Source organism: Panulirus ornatus, chromosome 19 (assembly GCF_036320965.1).
Source record: "Panulirus ornatus isolate Po-2019 chromosome 19, ASM3632096v1, whole genome shotgun sequence".
NCBI classification, from domain to species: Eukaryota; Metazoa; Arthropoda; class Malacostraca; order Decapoda; family Palinuridae; genus Panulirus; species Panulirus ornatus.
In genome coordinates, this window is record NC_092242.1 from 54460287 (window position 1) to 54483172 (window position 22886).

The window sequence follows — 22886 nt, forward strand, 5'->3', positions numbered from 1 at the left end:
AATATACTATAGAAACGCAAGGAACTAAATATCCATATGGAAATCTGATCTTCGTGTATGTTTAACCTAATAACGCATCCAAGCAACCCACATGGATCTTAATGCAATATTAGATATGATACGTTCCATATGAGTTCGTTTCACAAGATGGCTTTGTTTTTTGAGTCGCGACTTTGTTTGGCTGGCAGGTAGCCGTGCTTACTAGGAAGAAAAATAGAGGAGGTCAGCCAATTAAGCAAGAGGGAAGTGGAGGTGTATAAGCCAGGGATGGGGTTCATGAGAGTGGGCGGGGGTGGGAGATAAGAGGTCACGCCAGCTTGGGGCTTCTCGCTAACTGGATTCCCTCCGCGTGTCTACGTCAGACATCGCCACGCCAGCCCAGCTTTCCGCACTCTTACCGGATTAACTACACTTTTTCTCCCTTTTTTTCTATAATGTCAACGAATCATAGCTCATTTATTTGAGTAACGCCGCCTGTGCACACGTATGGTTTTTATCAAGTGAAGATGAGGTCACATGATAAAAAGGTAGCCCTTGACAAAGAGTATTAAGGAAGCAGGTGCGCAGCATATTCCCTCTTTTTACTGTCGATCTCGCCATACAGTCAATGTTAAGTCGTTGGAGGAACACATGAAAATAAAACCATTGTGAGACTTTGACATTCTGGCTAGATTAGGTTAAGCGAGAACAGATTTTCATTGCCTCAAAATTGTGTCGATACATCTTCAAGACAAGGGAATGTGTGGTACCTGAGGTCTTGTACCGGGTAACTCTGAGGTGAAGCCCAACAGATCAAGTGTCCATTCCTCAGGCGATGTGCCAGTCTTGGCTCGCCACCTAACAATCCCACAACAATTTTCTCGCATTTATCACGCGACTCCCCAAATACATTTCCTAATCCTCTCTATATCATTTTGTATACAAGCACAGGCATATATATATATATATATATATATATATATATATATATATATATATATATATATATACATACATATGTATGTATATTCCACGTCTCCGTTTCGCGCACGCCCTCGCACACACGACACCCTCCCATATGCTCTGGCGCCAGACATTCAATGTACACTCCATCCTTCCACCACCTCCGAACATGCACTTAGAAACTAATATCAACTTACAAGCAGAGAGAGAGAGAAATATACACGTATATCTCATAAGTACATTATAATACACGCGAGCTCACGCTGCCTACATGTTAATTTGACAGTCCATAGTGTCATTGATTTATGAATATATTAGATAGTCTGCCATTGTATTTATATAGACACTCGTAGATAATAAATTTGATCTTTTATTTGTTTCAGAGAGGTTGATAAGTCATTGCCAACCATCACCATGTGTAAGAAGGAGAAAAGCGAGAAGGAGAACAGTGACAGCATGGACGAGAATATGGATGTTGACATGGAGGAGGTAGGTTGAGGCCCAGCTGGTCCGTCTCCACTTTGTCCATTGGTCGACTTCTGGCGGGCTGATGGCAGTCAATTGCTCGATTCTTGGGGGGGGGGGGGCTGAAGGCTTTATATCCGGTTATCATTAGTTAACACAGGCCAAGAAGCACCCGTCATAGCGATCACTGGTTGCTGCTGGCGAGAGGGATGTCGTCAGCTGCCTCTGATCGCGCAGAGACTGATGACGTCACAAATAATTTTGGGGTGAATCTCGGATGGAATATTGAGACGCTTCTGTTCATATGTAGCTGATATTACTCGACTTCCTACCTTTCGTCATGTATCCTTTAGTCAGTCTACCTCTGAGACGCATAGTATCTGACCTCGACAGATAACAGCTTAGTATTAGCAACACTGATTGACTAATCTGTTTACTGTAATCGACGTTGACTATGATTGGTCGATCTTTATCCAGGATTCCATCAGTCGTAATATAATCCCCAGCATCTACGACTGGGTACAGTAATCCCAGCATCCACCAGTATAACACTAATCCCCAGTATCTACTAGGAGGAATCATTCTCGGCATCTGCCAGTGGGTACAGTAATCCCCAGCATTTACTGATGGGTACAGTAATCCCAGCATTTACTAATGAGTACAGTAATCCCCAGCATCTACCAGTGGTACAGTAATCCCCAGCATCCATCAGTGGCACAGTGATCTCAGTCTCCACCAGTGGGTACACTAATCGCCAGAATCCACCAGCGGGCACTAATCGCTACATCCACCAGTGATATAGTAATCCCTAGCATCTACCAATGGTACAGTAATCCTAACATCTAGCAGTGGCATAGTAATCCCAGTAACCGTCTGTGATTCAGTAATCCCAGGTTCTACCAAGGGTAATCTTCAACATCCATCAGTAATACCCAATGTGTTCAGTAATCCTAGCATTCACCGGCAGACACTGTAATCCCCAACATCCATCAGTAGTACAGTAATCTCCATCGTCCACCAGTGGCGCGGTAATCCCATATCTCTCATTAGTACAGTAATCTCATCCTTTAGTAATACAGTATTCCCAGCATCCACCAGGTACAGTAATCCTGAGTCCACCACTGAGTACAGTAACTCCTAGCAATCCACCAGTTGAACAGTGATCCCCAGCAATCCACCACGGTACAGTAATCCCGAGCAATCCAGTGCAGTAATTACCAAGAACCAGAAAGCTACCAAAGGTAATAGTAATCTCCAGCATTCCATCAGTTAGTGCAGCACTCCACTAGAGGGTACAGTAATCCCTAGCAATCCACCGGTGGGTATAGTGGTTTCCAGCATCCACCAGTGGGTATAGTAATTCCCAGTATCCACCAGTGGGTATAGTAATTCCCAGTATCCACCAGTGGGTATAGTAATTCCCAGTATCCACCAGTGGGTATAGTAATCCCCAGTATCCACCAGTGGGTATAGTAATCCCCAGTATCCACCAGTGGGTACAGTAATCCCCAGTATCCACCAGTGGGTACAGTAATCCCAGTAATCCGTCAGGGACTTTGTATTCCCCTTCATTTTACCAGTGAGTAATGTATTCCTCAGCATCCACCAGTGGGTACAGTAATTCACCACTGAGTGCGGTAGTCCCCAGTAATCCAGCAACAGATAAAGTAATCCTAACAATCCATGATAACCAATAGAACAACAAAGGTCGTACGTAGCCAAGTTTGGAAGCAGCCTTGGGTATGGTAGACTGGTACTGTGGTAGCCTAGTGGGTATGGTAGACTGGTACTGTGGTAGCCTAGTGGGTATGGTACCTGGTACTGTGGTAGCTAAAGAGTTAAGGGAAAGTTCCTCTGTCACATTTTCAATAACAATATAAATATTTTGATGACCGGAAAGTAGACTGCTTGATATCCCTGTAATAGATTGATAATATTTTGTGGAGTTGTAGGGTTCATATGAGAGGCTTTAGTGGATCGGCATCGTAGTGTGTCACCAGGTAATGGGGAGACTGAACCGAGGATGTGTTGTTCTGTCCACAGGGCAAGAGACACATGGCCGAGATGCCCAACTTGCCCAAGCCTCTAACGCTGGAGGAGAAGAAATTTCTCCTAGCTGTGGAGCGAGGCGACATCAACACCACTAGGAAGTGAGTTCTTCGCCACCTTCACAATTCATTATACAAAATACGTTTCTCCTTGTCATAAACCTGAGGACATCTACTGAGTATCATGGTCTTATAACACAGTCGACTCGCCCTACTTCCTCTCCGTTCTCCCTTCTCATTACCTCACCTTTACCCTACTCAGAGGGAGCCTGGCTAGGCCCAGTGCTTAGGTCCCTCACCACCAGCGGGCCGCCTTAGAGCTTAGGGCCCCGCACCTCCTGAGTCGTATGGCAGGTTTAACCTCACACCACAAACATTTACCTTACTTTTATCTCCTCGTTTCGTTGTACCTGTTGCCTGCCTCCCATGACTCTCTACCTCTCCCAGACCATCAACAGGTCCCGCTCCTCACTTCAGGACGCACCTTCTCCTCCCCAGCATCGACCTTGCCCACCTCCACACACGTCTACCACGTCTGCCTTCCTCACCACACCCTCCTCGCCACACCTTTTTCCTTCCCTCATCCCCGGTCGGCATGTCTGCCAGCCTCTCTAACGACCTGTCGTCCCTCCTCCCTCGGCAGAATGATGCAGAAGGCTCATCGCCACCCAGACTACATGAATATGAACTGTGTGGACCCGCTGGGCCGAGGGGCGCTCCACATGTCCATCTCCAACGAAAACCTGGAGATGGTGGAGATGCTGGTGGTGATGGGCGTGGAGACCAGGGACGCCCTCCTCCACGCCATCGACGCCGAATTTGTCGAGGCCGTCGAGGTCCTGCTCGAGCACGAGGAAGTCATCCACAAGGAGGGAGACATTTACGTGAGTGTTGAGGTCGTGTTGTATTGTGTGAGGCATCTGTACCTAACCTGTGTATGACAGAGGATAGTAAAATTGCTCTACATACACGACCACCTACCGATACGCGGTGCAACACAACACACCAGGTGCAACACAGCACGCTAGGTGCAGCACAGCACATGCGGTGCAGCACAGCACACCAGGTGCAACACAGCACACCTGGTGCAACACAGCACAACAGGTGCAACACAACACTAGGTGCAACACAGCACACGCGGTGCATGCAATACAGCACACCGGTGCAACACAGCACACTAGGTGCAACACAGCACACGCGGTGCAACACAGGACACCAGGTGCAACACAGCACACCTGGTGCAACACAGCACATCAGGTGCAACACAGCACATCAGGTGCAACACAGCACACGCAGTGCATGCAGTGCAGCACACCAGGTGCAACAGAGCACACTAAGTGCATCACAGCACACTAAGTGCATCACAGCACACTAGGTGCAACACAGCACACGCAGTGCACACATCACACGTGTGCAGCACATCACACGCGGTGCAACACAGCACACTAGATGCAACACGGCACACTAGATGCAACACAGCACATGCGGTGCAACACAGCACACCAGATGCAGCACAGCACACTAGGTGCAACAGAGCACACCAGGTGCAGAACAGCACACGCGGTGCAACAGAGCACACCAGGTGCAACACAGCACACTAGGTGCAGCACAGCACACCAGGTGCAACACAGCACACTAGGTGCAATATAGCACACGCGGTGCATTATAGAACACTAGATGCAGCACAGCACACTAGGTGCAGCACAGCACACCGGTTGCAACACCTAAACCACCTGTTCTACCGGCAGTCGTGGGAGAAGGCGGACCACAACACATCGGCCTTCACGCCGGAGATCACCCCGCTCATCCTGGCTGCCCACAGGGACAACTACGAGATCCTCAAGATCCTGCTGGACCGAGGCGCCACCCTGCCCATGCCTCACGACATCCGGTGAGTGTGGACCACGCTCCCTCCTCTCCCACAGCTCTCCCTCCCCTGTCTACTGAAACTCACTCTCCTCTCTCTTAGCTCTCCCCTGTCTACTGACACTCTCTCTCTCCTCTCCCCTGTCTACTGACACTCTCTCTCTCCTCTCCCTTAGCTCTCCCCTGTCTACTGACACTCTCTCTCTCCTCTCCCTTAGCTCTCCCCTGTCTACTGACACTCTCTCTCTCCTCTCCCACAGCACTCCCCTGTCTGCTGATACTCTCTCTCTCCTCTCCCACAGCACTCCCCTGTCTACTGATACTCTCTCTCTCCTCTCCCACAGCACTCCCCTGTCTACTGACACTCTCCTCTCCCATAGCTCTCCCCTGTCCACTGACACTCTCTCCTCACCCACAGCTCTCCCCTGTCTACTGACACATTCTCCTCTCCCACACTTCTCTCCTGTCTGTTAACACACTTCTTTCCCACAGCTCTACCCTGTACGTTTCCTAGCGCTTCTCTGTTTCGTGAGACTCCCTTTCTTCTAAGATGTCTCTGTCTTCCTGCTTTATGGCTTTCTCCTTCTACCATGATGGTCAACTCCATGCGTGCCCCGCTCTATCACTACGTCATGGTTGATTCTGTGTCTCCTGTGTATTGTAACGTCATGCCCTTCCTCATGCCCCTGTGTGTATAGGTATCAGCAACCCTGTTATCATAACAGGATCTTTAACCATCTCTCGTGGAGCTCTGTGGCTTGACTGATCCCATACATTGTAACGAATCGCTTCCAAGTCTGTCTTATGCTGTGTTCTTGCATAGTAATCCTAGTCATCTATACTGTCATCTTTAGTCGTCCTATTTCGGTATGCTGTGTTCATTATTTATCATGTTTTCCTATGTATCATTATCTATAAACAGCATTTGATGAAAATTCACGCTACGTTCCTGTGCTCTGACGTAGCGTGAATACAGCTGCATATTACTCGCGTACAGTGACGAATTATTCTGAAACGAGCGTTGTTTATGTCGTGGTTAGATTACAGCTGTAATCACTGATGCTCGTGTGTATCCTGGTCCACCAGACTGCTCTGTAGTTATCAGTGACTCAGTTCACATAGCTGTGTCATTACCATTCTAAATGATATATTGATAAGGGCATTTGAAAGTGTACAAAATGCTCTTGTAAAAGGCATCTACTAGTGGGTAGATTAATTTCCAGCATCTGTCATTGGTACAGTAATCCCCAGCATCTACTAGTGGGTAGAGTAATTCCCAGCATCTACTAGTGTGTAGAGTAATTCCCAGCATCTACTAGTGGGTAGAGTAATTCCCAGTATCTACGAGTGAGTATAGTAATCCCTAGCTTTTACCAGTGGGTAGAGTAATTCCCAGCATCTACTAGTGGGTATAGTAATTCCCAGTATCTACTAGTGGGTACAATAATCCCTAGCATTTACCAGTGCGTAGAGTAATTTCCGGCATCTACCAGTGGGTACAGTAATCCCCAGCTATACCAGTGGTATAGTAATTCCCAGCATCTACCAGTGGGACAGTAATCCCCGGCATCCACAACTGGTACAGTAATCCCCATCATGTACCAGTGGTACAGTAATCCCCATCATCTACCAGTGGTACAGTAATCCCCAGCATCCCAAGTAGTTTGTTAGGGGTCACCTCAAGCAGGTCCTGACCCCTCGTTTGCTAGCGTGTACCTCCATGTGACCCCGTCTGCTAGCGCGTACCTCCATGTGACCCCGTCTGCTAGCGCGTACCTCCATGTGACCCCGTCTGCCAGCGCGTACTTCCATGTGACCCCGTCTGCTAGCGTGTACCTCCATGTGACCCCGTCTGCTAGCGTGTACCTCCATGTGACCCCGTCTGCTAGCGTGTACCTCCATGTGACCCCGTCTGCTAGCGTGTACCTCAATGTGACCCCGTCTGCTAGCGTGTACCTCCATGTGATCCCGTCTGCCAGCGCGTACCTCCATGTGACCCCGTCTGCCAGCGCGTACCTCCATGTGACCCCGTCTGCTAGCGTGTACCTCCATGTGACCCCGTCTGCTAGCGTGTACCTCAATGTGACCCCGTCTGCTAGCGCGTACCTCCATGTGACCCCGTCTGCCAGCGCGTACTTCCATGTGACCCCGTCTGCTAGCGTGTACCTCCATGTGACCCCGTCTCCCAGCGCGTACCTCCATGTGACCCCGTCTGCTAGCGTGTACCTCCATGTGACCCCGTCTGCTAGCGTGTACCTCCATGTGACCCCGTCTGCTAGCGTGTACCTCAATGTGACCCCGTCTGCTAGCGTGTACCTCCATGTGACCCCGTCTGCCAGCGCGTACCTCCATGTGACCCCGTCTGCCAGCGCGTACCTCCATGTGACCCCGTCTGCTAGCGTGTACCTCCATGTGACCCCGTCTGCTAGCGCGTACCTCCATGTGACCCCGTCTGCTAGCGTGTACCTCCATGTGACCCCGTCTGCTAGCGTGTACCTCCATGTGACCCCGTCTGCTAGCGTGTACCTCCATGTGACCCCGTCTGCTAGCGTGTACCTCAATGTGACCCCCGTCTAACACTCCCTCGTTACAGGTGTGGCTGCCCAGAGTGCATCAAGACATCGTCTGAGGATTCTCTGCGTCACTCCCGCTCCAGGATCAACGCCTATCGCGCCCTCGCCTCGCCCTCCCTCATCGCCCTCTCCTCCACCGACCCTATCCTCACCGCCTTTGAACTCTCGCTCGAACTCAAGAACCTGGCTTACACCGAACATGAGTTCAGGGCTGAGTACTTGGTGAGTCAAAGCCCAGAGTTGGGTAAAGTTCATTGCTGTACGTGATTTGATCGCTTGAGTTTCCTCATTTGCCTTTGGCACGTTATTGCACCCGTTCGCTTCACCGGCGTGTTTACCTCCCTCCTACAGGAACTTCGGGCCAAGTGTATGAGCTTCGCGGAGGAACTGCTGGGTCATGCACGCTCCTCCATGGAGCTGGCAGTCATGTTGAACCACGACCCCGACTCCGTGGTGCCCTACGAGGACGGCGAACACATGATGCTCAAGCGTCTCGAACTCGCCATCGACTACAAACAGAAGAAGGTACTGTTAGCTGACGCCGTTGCCATGGCTGACCTCGTGTGTGTGTGTGTTTGTGTGAGTGTGGAGTTGTGCATAGGTTGAGGTGTGTATTGTAATGATGCACAACATGTAAGGTCTCACTTAAGGGATTAAAATGTATATCTTTCCCACAAATTCCATTCGCACTTGTCTCTCGGTGGCAACTCCTCAGGAGTTTGCCTCAGAGCTGCTAGCTGGGCTGCTGGGATTCGTGCCTTAAAACAGTGTGTAGCGTCACCTTTCTTCTCCCACAGTTTGTGGCACATCCCAACATCCAGCAGCTGCTTGCGGCCCTCTGGTACGAGGGCCTCCCGGGCTTCAGGAGGATGGCTGTCGTCGATAAGTGCCTCGAGATTATGAAGGTCAGCACCATCCACCATTCCCTTCCCAGTGGCATTGTATACAACGATCTTAATGTTTGCCATGCACGTCTTGAATTTACTGCTTCTACCTATCTGCCACACTGCAATGAAAAATAAGCTTAGTATATGTTATTACTATCATGTGTTGCTTGATTTCTCGAGCGACGTAGCGAGATGATATTTAAGCCATGTGATAATGTGGTGTGGTGTGTGGTGCAGGTGGTGGTGCTGTTCCCATTCTACTGCATGTGGTACGTCTTGTCACCCGAGAGTGACGTCAGCAAGCGCATGCGCACTCCCTTCATGAAGTTCCTCACCCACTCTGCCTCGTACCTCTTCTTCCTGTGTGAGTTGCCTTTGTCGGTAATTGTTGCTGTTGTCTTGTAATTTTCTTGTCCTACTTTCTTCATCCGTGTTCTTTCTTAAAGTTATGAGTATCAGTAGTTTCTTACTCATTCTTGCACCTCATTTCTCTTCCCTCATCCTTGTTCCCTCCTATGTTGAGGCCTGTCTATCACAAGATCCTTTTCTAATTCAAATCCTTCAACTGTGTTTTTCTCCTGCTTTTAGTTGCCTGTCTCAAACCGCCTCAGTTCTTATCTTCACTTACATCACATACCTTCAGTATCTGGTACAATAAGATAACGGTATTTCTAAGTCATTTGTGTATCTAGAAACATTCCTTGCCATCACTTACTTTCAGAACGTCTCTATGTACATTTAACAGCAATTTCGTATTTCAGTGTTGCTGATCCTGGTGTCTGTACGGTTTGAGAATCTGGTTATCTGGCTGTTTGGAACGGAGCGGATGCGTCGGAACCTCGAGGAGTCCATGCGAAGGCAGCGGGGGAACCTGCCCACGCCTGTCGAGTGTGTCGTCGTCCTCTGGGTCTTCGGTAAGAGGGCTCCGAATGCCTCCTCAGGGCTGGGCAATGATTGGACCTGCTTTCAAATGTACTTACTCCTTACCTTGTTATAAAACTCCCTCAGCAATCGGGAAGCCCGCCACGTCCACCTAACGGGGCAATAGGTCATAAGGTCTAGTGATGTGTATCTGTGTCTTATGTGTGTGTGTGTGTGTGTGGGAGGGTGATGGAGTGCATGGCACCTGAGTGGTGAGAGCTTAGTGTCTTGCTTGTTGTTCTTGCATCGCGGGCCTGAGGAGTTCTGGGATCTGCTGAATCGGTGTTTGCAGTGGTGTAGGGATGGGTGATGTCCAGGGGGCCAGACAGGAGTGTGACTCGTGTTTGTTTGGAGAGTGTGGTGGGGTGGAGATTGAGTCAGAAGGGTGGTATGGTCCCTCTAGGGTTATTTCAGTATGTCTATGTGTTTGGACTGTATTTTGTTTCCTGGGGGGTGAGGGAGGATCTGTGGGTAGAGGTCGCTGAAGTGTACAACAGAAGTAGGTGTTTGATTTCTGCTTTGGGGTTGGTGGTTAGTTATGATGTGGTCTGCAAAGAATTGAGTGCCGAGCATATTAAGCTGGGATTGTATTGACAGTATCTTTGTTTCATTGTGTCAATGTTTAGTATTTGTGGTTGTTAAGTGATGGTTCACATGCTCTGTTCTGTTTGGTTTGCATCTTTGTTATATTTGCTTGTGAGAAGGTGAAAGAACAGGCAGGTGAGGGAGGTTAAAGTAGACAGATTATTTGTAGAGGAAGCTGTGAGATTCTTTGTCTTGTCTGAATGTATTAAGTTAGTGTTGTTAAGGCATACAGTCTGTGTTGCTGTGGTGATATTACTGCTGGTATGGGAAGTGAACCCCATGACGTCTTACGCACAGTCTGGCTCCCCAAACCCTTCAGCCTCTCCATGTAAGACACCAACGATAGGGAATCTACCTCTTTAACCTCATTAGGTACACGTATCTGCCCTGACAGGTTTCTTGTGGGAGGAGGTGAAGGAGATCCGGGCGGAGAGCCTCCACAAGTACATCAAGAACATGTGGAACCTGCTGGACATCCTCCGGGATGGCCTCTACGTCATCACCATGCTGCTCAGACTCTTCGCTTACATCCAACAGATGCAGGAGATTGCCCGCGTCCCCTCGGTCAGTGCCTCACCCACTGCCACCACCCATAGCCATACCTACCTACCTCCTGGTCCCCTCGGTCAGTGCCGCCCCCCCCCCCTCCCCTGCCACAATGACTGTCTCACACTACTCAGTTTTGGACCGTCCACCCACCACCCTTCACCCTGCTGGATCGTCCACACACACCATCCTTAGCCAATACTGCGTCTTCCTCCCCTCAGCCAATACTGGATCGTCCCATCACAACACTCCACCACCTCTGGATCGTTCATGTGCCACCATTCAGCCAATACTGAATGGTCCATCCATCATCACCCACCACCCTCGGCTATTCCTGGATCGTACACCCACCACCCTCGGCCATTACTGGATCATCCGCCCTCAGCCCTTAGCCAGTACTGAATCGTCCACCCTCCACCTTCAGCCACACCTGAATCGTCCACCCACCTCCCTCACCACACCTACATCATCCACCCTCAGCTATGTGTTCACCGCCTCGGGTTCATCAGGACTCCTTCAGTCCTGCTTACCACCACGTACATCTGCCTGTGTTCACTTCACTTGTCCTCCTACCACAGTAACTTATAACAAGTGGGATTACTTTCCACCCTCGCCCCCACAGTAACCTAATTGATGTACATCACCCTGTTAAATCCTATTGTGATGATTATAATCACCCTATTAACCCTATTATGGTAAGAGCCACCTTTGTCCTACAGTAACTTTATTTGAATAAGAGTCAGCTCGTCCCCCAGTAACTCTGTCTGACTTGTCACCCTTCACCCTCGTCCCCCAGTAGCCTTAGGTACCATGTCACCCTTACGTTGCCCTCAGTGACCGATGACTTTCCTCCCTGCAGACGGCGTTCATCCCTCGGGAGGAGTGGGACACCTTCGACCCGCAGCTCATCTCGGAGGGCCTCTTCGCCGCCGCTAACATCCTGTCGGCGCTCAAGCTGGTGCACATCTTCAGCATCAACCCATACCTGGGGCCGCTTCAGATCTCCCTCGGCCGCATGGTTATCGATATCGTCAAGTTCTTCTTTATCTACACCCTCGTCCTCTTCGCCTTCGCCTGCGGTAAGAACATATGGTGCTGGCTCGCTCTCTTTCTCTGAACTTAACATATCATAGCCTATCTCTCTGATTGTCTGTTATGATCGTAAGATGATGATTCACGTCCCAATGTATGCGAGAGCGGCTGAGTGCATTGTGAGTGCATATTGTTGTCGACTTGTGTTGTGAGTGATTCCTGCCACTATCCGTGGAGCTTGAGTGCGTGTTGAGTGTGACTGAAGTGTACATCAATACTTCTACAAGCAGTACAGTACGTGTGTACCTGCAGGGTGGGTACAGTATGGTTGTACCTGCGTGATGGGTATAGTATTGGTGTATCTGCATGGTAGGTACAGAATGGGTGTACCTGGTTGGTAAGGCATGGGTGTACCTGCATGGTAGGTACAGAATGGGTGTGCTTGCATGGTGGTTGCAGGATGCAACGTACCTGGATGGTGGGTACAGCATGGTGGCTACAGTACGATCGTACCCGTAGGTCTGACGCAGCTGCTGTGGTACTACAACGACCTCGAGAAGCAGAAGTGTTACTCTCTGCCTGGCGGCCTCCCGGACTGGACCAAGCAGGGCGAGGCCTGTATGAAGTGGAGGCGCTTCCACAAGTGAGTCTCGCACCCACACCCTCCCATCCTGTAGACCTCACCCTCGCCCCTCACCACATCTCGTCTTCCACAAAGCTACACTCCTTCATCCCATAGTGACCCGAGATACATCCACGTCTGCCACAATACCCCAAGTTACCCCTGGTCTTCATCAGGTTTCTCCTCCTCCCCTCGGCAGAAGATATCGTACCTCCCGTTAAAACTTGTTGTACCTTTCTTTCCTTTTGTTATTATTGTAAAACCTTCCATATCTGCGTATTTACTTATCCATTCCTCTATTGGTTCCCTGATTTTGGAGTTGTAAAGTCTTGGAACCTAATGGTTATTCATCTTTTTAAATCAGATTGATATCTAAAACTTAAACTGTATGCACAAATTATATATTTTGTCACCGTAAAATATTTGTCAGTCTGCATCAACATTATTGCCTGAAGATTTTCCAGTATATCTATAAAGTATTCGTATGTCTGTATTTGATATATGTTTCTTCTGGCTGTGTTGCTGCGCTCTTCACACTGTGTATCTGTATTTTTTTTTTTTTTTTAAGTTCCAGATCGTGTCTTCTTCGTATTTCTTCTTTCTTCATATCCTTTAAATTCTAATTACTTCATGTTTTCTTCTGATGTTTTTTCTCCTCAACGTTTCATACTCGTTCCACAACTGGTCCCAACCCTCAGTCTCATTTTCATACTTTTCTCTTTTTTCTGTTCCGATACTCTTATTCTTCAGTATTTTTCTACTATCATCTTTCAGAGCTCCTTTCAGACCTGTCATTCAGTCTTCAGTCTCATTTTCTTTCTTTTTTTTTATCCTATTTCTGTGTATTTCCTCACAGTCACTTGTGTTTGTCTCCCTAGCTTGTTTGAGGCTTCCCAATCGCTCTTCTGGGCTGGCTTCGGCATGGTCGGTCTGGAGGACTTCGAACTGACGGGCATCCGCGAGTACACCCGCTTCTGGTCCATGCTTATGTTCGGCTCTTACTCCGTCATCAATATTATTGTCCTGCTCAACCTCCTCATCGCTATGATGTCCAGTTCCTACTCCTTCATTGTGGTGAGTCTCTTATGACCCATCTCCCTCGTGAGAGATATAGCTCTTTGAGATATTATAACCATTCATAGAACCGAAGGCTCTGGTCACAGGTAAAAGCCATCATGAAACAGAAAATAGCTAAATAGATGAAGTAGTAAGGAAAGAGGAATTTAAGAATTCTGAAGCAAGTGTAATACCTGCTCTTTGAAAATGGTGAGGTCGTAGTTCTTCAGAAAGACATGACTGGAGAAAATACTTCAAAGTTTAGCGTTGTGGGTAAAGAAACAGACATCACAACGGGCTGGCCCACCCTGCAATTACCATCTGTCCGAGCTAGGCTTTACGTTCGATACTGTGAATAAGAAATATATTTCCAACAATCTTGGTATGTTTGTGAAATTACGATAGAGTTTCGTTTTCTTTTAACATTAATGTAAATGTATAAATGTAATAAGCTAACTCTACGAAAATTTGTAAAACCGTGTCATTTTTTATCCTTCACCAGGGAATGTGCCATTTTAGTAAAATTACATGACGTCCTGTGGACACTGTGACATATGTAGAATAGAAAAATAATGTACAGTTAGATACTACTCATAAAACCATTGAAGTCTCTTGTAAATATCAGGTATGACATATTTTAGTTCGTGTTTATGTCCATCCTTGCTGGAAGTAAAGATGGCCGCTTGCCTTCCCACCCACCCAGGAACACGCCGACACCGAGTGGAAGTTCGCAAGGACCAAGCTCTGGATGTCATACTTCGAGGAAGGCAACACGCTGCCCCCGCCCTTCAACATCTTCCCAACCTTCAAGGGCTGCATGAGGCTCTTGGGCAAGAACAGCAGGAAGGCTGAGCTAGTTCGACGCATGTCCTCCAGGGTAAGTCCACTCTCGTAGGGTTACGCCACAGGCTCCTCCCTCGTGGTCAGGTGTCGTATGACAAGTGTTTAGTACCATGACGGTGAATGAGAAAAGGCATCGGCTTGACTTCCTCTTTCCACCTTCCTGCCTCAGGAGCAACTAACCTTATGTGGCTCCTGCAGCAGTACTGAGGAAGCTGGCAAGGTTCTTGCGACCCACGGAAACTTGAGAAGCGAGTCTCATCCGCTATAGTGATTTGGGCACAGTTTGGTTTCACAGAGCCAGATATTTAGTGATATTTACCTATTTCATTGTCATTATATGATGTTGTGATTACTAGACGGTATTTTGCTTACGTTTAATACATTTTCAATAGATGAATATCCTTCCCGCGGGTTGGGATGACGTGCCAGTGTTGTAACGTCATCACAAGGTTATCTTCACCGTAGTTTCACAAGTTCAGTATTCAAGTACAATGAAAACATGAGATATGTCCACAAGAGAAACGAAAGATGAATTAGTTAAGATATTAGACAATATGTATTAGATACATATGTGATAGCAAATGAAAACATGAGATATGTCCACAAGAGAAACGAAAGATGAAATAGTTCAGATATTAGATGTTATATAAATAAAGGCAGTGTGAATTGTGTGCATGTGTATATATGTATGTGTCTGTGTGTGTATATATATGTGTACATTGAGATGTATGGGTATGTATATTTGCGTGTGTGGACGTGTATGTATATACATGTGTATGAGGGTGGGTTGGGCCATTTCTTTCGTCTGTTTCCTTGCGCTACCTCGCAAACGCGGGAGACAGCGACAAAGCAAAATAAATAAATAGAATAAATACTTATGTGATAGCAAATGAAAACATGAGATATGTCCACAAGAGAAACGAAAGGTGAATTAGTTGATATATTAGATAATATATATTAGATACATATGTGATGGCAAATGAAAACATAAGAGATATGTCCACAAGAGAAACGAAAGGTGAATTAGTTGATATATTAGATAATATATATTAGATACATATGTGATAGCAAATGAAAACATAAGAGATATGTCCACAAGAGAAACGAAAGGTGAATTAGTTGATATATTAGATAATATATATTAGATACATATGTGATAGCAAATGAAAACATGAGATATGTCCACAAGAGAAACGAAAGGTGAATTAGTTGATATATTAGATAATATATATTAGATACATATGTGATGGCAAATGAAAACATAAGAGATATGTCCACAAGAGAAACGAAAGGTGAATTAGTTGATATATTAGATAATATATATTAGATACATATGTGATGGCAAATGAAAACATAAGAGATATGTCCACAAGAGAAACGAAAGGTGAATTAGTTGATATATTAGATAATATATATTAGATAATATATATTAGATACATATGTGATAGCAAATGAAAACATGAGATATGTCCACAAGAGAAACGAAAGATGAATTAGTTAAGATATTAGACAATATGTATTAGATACATATGTGATAGCAAATGAAAACATGAGATATGTCCACAAGAGAAACGAAAGATGAAATAGTTCAGATATTAGATGTTATATAAATAAAGGCAGTGTGAATTGTGTGCATGTGTATATATGTATGTGTCTGTGTGTGTATATATATGTGTACATTGAGATGTATGGGTATGTATATTTGCGTGTGTGGACGTGTATGTATATACATGTGTATGAGGGTGGGTTGGGCCATTTCTTTCGTCTGTTTCCTTGCGCTACCTCGCAAACGCGGGAGACAGCGACAAAGCAAAATAAATAAATAGAATAAATACTTATGTGATAGCAAATGAAAACATAAGAGATATGTCCACAAGAGAAACGAAAGATGAAATAGTTCAGATATTAGATGTTATATAAATAAAGGCAGTGTGAATTGTGTGCATGTGTATATATGTATGTGTCTGTGTGTGTATATATATGTGTACATTGAGATGTATGGGTATGTATATTTGCGTGTGTGGACGTGTATGTATATACATGTGTATGAGGGTGGGTTGGGCCATTTCTTTCGTCTGTTTCCTTGCGCTACCTCGCAAACGCGGGAGACAGCGACAAAGCAAAATAAATAAATAGAATAAATACTTATGTGATAGCAAATGAAAACATAAGAGATATGTCCACAAGAGAAACGAAAGGTGAATTAGTTGATATATTAGATAATATATATTAGATACATATGTGATGGCAAATGAAAACATAAGAGATATGTCCACAAGAGAAACGAAAGGTGAATTAGTTGATATATTAGATAATATATATTAGATACATATGTGATAGCAAATGAAAACATGAGATATGTCCACAAGAGAAACGAAAGGTGAATTAGTTGATATATTAGATAATATATATTAGATACATATGTGATAGCAAATGAAAACATGAGATATGTCCACAAGAGAAACGAAAGGTGAATTAGTTGATATATTAGATAATATATATTAGATACATATGTGATAGCAAATGAAAACATGAGATATGTCCACAAGAGAAACGAAAGGTGAATTAGTTGATATATTAGATAATATATATTAGATACATATGTGATGGCAAATGAAAACATAAGAGATATGTCCACAAGAGAAACGAAAGGTGAATTAGTTGATATATTAGATAATATATATTAGATACATATGTGATAGCAAATGAAAACATGAGATATGTCCACAAGAGAAACGAAAGGTGAATTAGTTGATATATTAGATAATATATATTAGATACATATGTGATGGCAAATGAAAACATAAGAGATATGTCCACAAGAGAAACGAAAGGTGAATTAGTTGATATATTAGATAATATATATTAGATACATATGTGATGGCAAATGAAAACATAAGAGATATGTCCACAAGAGAAACGAAAGGTGAATTAGTTGATATATTAGATAATATATATTAGATACATATGTGATGGCAAATGAAAACATAAGAGATATGTCCACAAGAGAAACGAAAGGTGAATTAGTTGATATATTAGATAATATATATTAGATACATATGTGATGGCAAATGAAAACATAAGAGATATGTCCACAAGAGAAACGAAAGATGAAATAGTTCAGATATTAGATGTTATATAAATAAAGGCAGTGTGAATTGTGTGCATGTGTATATATGTATGTGTCTGTGTGTGTATATATATGTGTACATTGAGATGTATGGGTATGTATATTTGCGTGTGTGGACGTGTATGTATATACATGTGTATGAGGGTGGGTTGGGCCATTTCTTTCGTCTGTTTCCTTGCGCTACCTCGCAAACGCGGGAGACAGCGACAAAGCAAAATAAATAAATAGAATAAATACTTATGTGATAGCAAATGAAAACATAAGAGATATGTCCACAAGAGAAACGAAAGGTGAATTAGTTGATATATTAGATAATATATATTAGATACATATGTGATGGCAAATGAAACATAAGAGATATGTCCACAAAATTCTTGTTCCCCGTCAGGTCCCAGATCGGTAGCGGTGATGACAAGGGTCGTGAGAGCCTGAAGGTGGCCATGGAGAGAGCTCGCAGGAAGATGGAAGAAGGCACACCCGACGGCTCGCCAGGCTCTTCTCGCGGCTGCTCGCCCTTCCCTGACTTGTACACAGGACCGCACCTGCTGGACGCCATCAGGAACCTGGATCTGAGTCCCAACGCCTCGCCCTCCGAGACGCCCATGCCCACACACTCCGTCAAGCCATGGTCTCCTCCCACCGCGGCCAGGGACGGTATGTACACCCACCGTCCTCATCACCAACTTCAATGTAGATTAAAAATTATATATGTTGCTGAACACCATGATGTAGCTAGTGGGTCTTGATGCTCTGGCTGCTCCTGTTGGACCCAGGGTTTTTTTTTAACTATAGTATGCAAGAAGTTCCTTTATATTCTAAAGGTAATACCATTGAACCCCCCTTTTCCTAAGGGGAATAACATGATAATGTATGAAGGTATTCTTACATCATCCTGGAGTTTGTATATTCAGGGTAGCTAGTCTATCCCAGGGTTTTGGCTGTCGGGATGGGGGGTTAGGAACCCCAGCGTTCTCGTAGAGTTTCTACGGGGATGGCCTATATTTATGTAGGTGGTATCATAGGTATAAGTTTGTTATACAGTATGTAGATATACAATTGACATACATAAGACAGCATATGATGTCGGCAGGTCAAGCGAAGGATCCCAACATGCTGACGGTGCCGGGCCGTCGCTCTTCCACGACACTGAAGACGGCCGGCGAGGACGTTGGAGCACTCAGCCTCGACGTTCCGGTCAACGTCGTCTTCAAGGATTCTTTCAAGAAGTTCCCCAAGAAGGGCGAGAATGGTGCGGCTGGTCCAAAGCCTCCAGCGACTGTGACGACCGTATCAGAGAAGGTGCCACCCCAGAAGGGCAAGGATGAGGCCAGAGTTCAGAAGAAAGAGGCGTCGGAGAGGAGTGTACCTCATGTGAAAACGGACGACACCTCTGCTGCCCCCAAACCCAGCCAGATCAAGGCCAGCGGCGTCCTCCCCACCCAGCAGAATATGAGTGCCAGGCCCGGCGCATCTGCCTTAAAGAAACTCCCTCCCCCATCAGGAGCTGGCCCCCGTCGTGGCCCCGAATCTGAGCACGCACTGCGTCGCCCAGCACCCGCACGAACCCAGCAGGTCCAACAGCAAACGTTCACAGGCTCTGAGGAGCTGGAAACTATGGACTTCGTGCGACGACCATCAAAACCTCCAACTAAGCAGGACTCTGATGAGAAGAGGAGCCCGCCTCCTGCCATTACTGTTATCCCATCCACTCCCAAGCCACCAGAAACCCCAGTCAAGTCTTACATTGTCGATAGCTTGCCTCAGAAACCTCATGTCAAACCTTCAGCCCCTCAGCCCAAAGATGAACCTGTTGCCTCTAAAGCTCCCATCGAAAAAGCTCCTGCTGTAAAGGCTCCTGCAGAGAAGGCTCCAGCAGCTAAGGCTCCAGCAGAAAAGCCTCCTGCAGACAAGGCTCCTGCACCAAAGGCTCCTGTAGAGAAGGCCCCTGCAGAGAAGACTCCTGCACCAAAGGCCCCTGCAGAAAAGGCTCCTGCACCAAAGACCCCTGCAGAGAAGGCCCCTGCAGCAAAGGCCCCAGCAGAGAAGGCTCCTGCAAAGGTTTCACCAGAAAGGCTCCTCCAAAGGCTACTTTGGAGAAGGCGTCCAGTGGTGGTCCAGAACAAAAGCCGTCTACCCCTCCAGCGGCAGCCTTCCAGAGCAATATGGCCACTCACCAGACTGACCCACTCCTCACCCCAACAGAGGAGAAGAAGGGTGGCTGGCTATAGACTGGGTAGGAACCTGGGACTGTATGACAACAGAGCCTAGCTACTATACCACACCGCTGCCCACACTCATCTAATGTGCTTCATGGTTTTACGGAAATATTTGCCACTTAATAGAATATCAGCGTTTAAAGAATGAGAAGAGCAATTTTTTTTTTTTTTAATGAGGTTAACATCTGTGAACATGTTTTTGCTTCTAAACACCTCTGAATTCCTTTCTATCAAAGACATGTTTACCTGTTAAAATCCGTAATGCCTTCATCTGAATGCCTTCAGTGTTTATGCTTCACACGAATAATGTATTCAACATTACACTTGAACTGCATTCGCTCAGTACAGCATGAAGCTACCAAGAAGTTACATTTAATGACTTTTACCCTGTAAATATGTCTCTTCTACTCCACTGTTCGTGGAATTCGTTATGAAACATAATTTGTATAACCGCTATACGTAGTCATTTGTAGTTTTCTTTTTTGACAACTAATGTGCAGTTAAAAGTCACTTTTAATTCAAGAGTTGTATAAGTCCAGTGTTATTCTGATAATGAGTGTGAAGCATGAGGAAGTGCTATTATGGAATCTTGCTTCTGCAGCTTGTATCCTGTACACATAATGTCAGCGTTCGTGTCTTCATTGATATTCTGTTCTTCTTTGTAAATTTGACGATGTGATTCAGTGTATCAATGTAAACTGGTAAATTTTTGAAACATTAGGCAATAGGTGCATATAAGAATGTAATGTAACGTTTCTCACATATAGACGGCATAGCTGTATATTGTCACAGTGTTGTAAACAGTGGCGAAATGTTCAGTGTCTGATGGACTGGCGAGTGTGGCGCTTTCTGCGTCCCCCGGGCAGCAAAACAAACTTATTTGGACGAGAAATGAAGGAAGAATGAAATGAGAATTTTTATTGGTCATCTAAAAATCGAGATGCTGATGCACGACAATAGGTGGAGTTAGTAAGGCCGAGCAAACTGCTACCTATAAGAGTCTATGACACGAACTTTGATAATATTCAGCTTGTTGTCACCTTGATTTATTTGATTATTCACTGACATTTTATTTATTTTAACCATAAATTATATGTGAGAAACTATACCTTCACAGGATGAATAAAACAGTTCTTATAACAGATACACAATAGGAAGTTTTTAATTCCTTAAATGACTAATAAACGGGGATTTTAGAGGAAGGAACTTAAGATAGGTAATGCATGTCATTCTGCAAAAAGGAAACCAGAACACTTCATCATTTACGTTGTCGACAGCAGCAGCCCAGAGAAGTATTACCCGACATCTGGAGGTGGAAGATGGCAACTCTAAACACAGGCAGCGACTGCCACCAGAGAGGCTGACCAAACTCTTGTGTTAAGTGTTGAAGATATGCCCGGAACCATCATACACCATCCGTGTCAGTAGGTTGTAGACAGCAGCCGCCCAGAGAAGTATTACCCTCCTGACTTAAGGGTGTTGAAGTGATGACAGGAAAACCCCCCATATCTGTAGGTTGTAGACAGCAGCCGCCCAGGGAAGTATTAACCTCTAAACATAGGGGTGTTGAAGAGGCCCGGAACCATCTTACACCCTCCGTGTCAATAGGTTGTAGACATCAGCCGCCCAGGGCAGTATATTCCCCTCCATAAATAAGGTGTTGAAGTGATAGCTGGAACCATCTTACACCCTCTGTGTCAGTAGGAAGTACAACCCTCCCGACTTTTAAAGTGTTGAAATAGTGCCTTTAAGGGCCCCAGAAGAGATGAAGCTGAAAAATGTTAATGAAGTAAGCGACCAAACAACACAGTGAACAGATTATATAGCCCCCTCCCACGTGGAGGCCCCCAGGGGACCATAGTATGCGGACATTTCTCCAAGGCTTGCGTCAGCCCTCGGCGGCCGTGATGACCTCGGTCAATACGGTGTTTGATGATAAAGTGGTTTGAACTCCATATAACCTCCATGAAGAATCCTTCATAAGGCTGATGCAATTGTTTTGCGTCAGCACGGTTGAAGATATGGACTGTACAATGAACTTCCCAATGAACTTGTGTCGGCCGCGTGGAGCGATGTCTAGATGAGCTAGGCTTGACATCAGCCAGAGCAGCAGGCAACTTCTCTGTGTACGTAAAGGATCTGGAGAAAAAAAAAACCTGGTGGAACCGTAGGTTCATTTTGTTTCCAAGAGGAATATATTCTCCTTAATCGCTGAGCCAATACTGAAGAAAACCCAGAGAAACAGAGAAACCAAGCTTGAGGGGAAGAGGCCGCTGTGAGTATAGTCTTACGTTGCTGGTGAACAATTTAGACTGTTGTTATGAAGGATGGCAATGCTGTGGTGCGGTGACGCGTTGTGCTAAGGGTTTGTATGCACTTGGTCCTTCCGGAAGGTTGTCTCAGTGACCTCTGTCCATGACGACAGAAGGAATACGAAGGAGGTAGGCATGGGTTGTGTTTGACGACATACCCAGCGATGCTACAGCGTTGGACAATCTGGAGAACGCATACCGGAGGAGGAGGGCGGCCTACAATAACACCACACACCGCATCGACCCTGCAGGAAGGATATGGGAACTGGACATTTGGCACTGCAGATGGGCGGACACAACGCCGGACATTTGCTATTGGAGGAGGTTTCAACTACAGTGGCTCTCCCAGATAATATATTTATAGAGGGTATTGCTTGTAACGTTGTGAGATGCTCTGTTGCCCTTTTTTTTATTTGCTGTTTTATTTTGGATTGATTGGAAATGCTTCGGGTCAGATTGGTTTAGTCAGGTGGAATTGGTAAGTATTCCAGGAGTGATCTGTAATGAGTATCTTCATTCAGTTGTCTGGTCCTTCTCAGTCTTGCAATTGTGTTCCCGCTGGTCTCGTTCCTTTACTTTTTTGTGGTTTCAGAGGAAGAATTTTCCATTCACTGATGTCAATTTTTTCATGGCACCTGAGATGGCACGGGGAACTGAATGCTTTTAATCATGGCTATTACACACACACACACACACATATATATATAAGAGTGAGTGCTCAAATTACAGAGGTATAAGTTTGTTGAGTATTCCTGGTAAATTATATGGGAGGGTATTGATTGAGAGGGTGAAGGCATGTACAGAGCATCAGATTGGGGAAGAGCAGTGCGGTTTCAGAAGTG

At 45.8% G+C, this 22886-nt stretch overlaps 1 protein-coding gene across 1 annotated transcript in view; it reads left to right on the plus strand.

The window, feature by feature from the left end:
- Positions 1-20883, plus strand: part of LOC139755704 (transient-receptor-potential-like protein) — a 32273-nt gene extending 11390 nt beyond the window's left edge. The window contains 17 exon segments of the mRNA XM_071674349.1: positions 1326-1431; positions 3451-3557; positions 4099-4339; positions 5204-5346; positions 7915-8116; positions 8246-8419; positions 8692-8799; positions 9019-9145; positions 9543-9695; positions 10682-10851; positions 11693-11912; positions 12385-12508; positions 13366-13561; positions 14247-14434; positions 17869-18170; positions 18607-19484; positions 19487-20883. Of these exon segments, the coding sequence (XP_071530450.1) occupies positions 1357-1431; positions 3451-3557; positions 4099-4339; positions 5204-5346; positions 7915-8116; positions 8246-8419; positions 8692-8799; positions 9019-9145; positions 9543-9695; positions 10682-10851; positions 11693-11912; positions 12385-12508; positions 13366-13561; positions 14247-14434; positions 17869-18170; positions 18607-19484; positions 19487-19744 (3666 nt within the window). The 5' untranslated portion in view covers positions 1326-1356 and the 3' untranslated portion in view covers positions 19745-20883.
- Positions 20884-22886: the final 2003 nt, after the last annotated feature.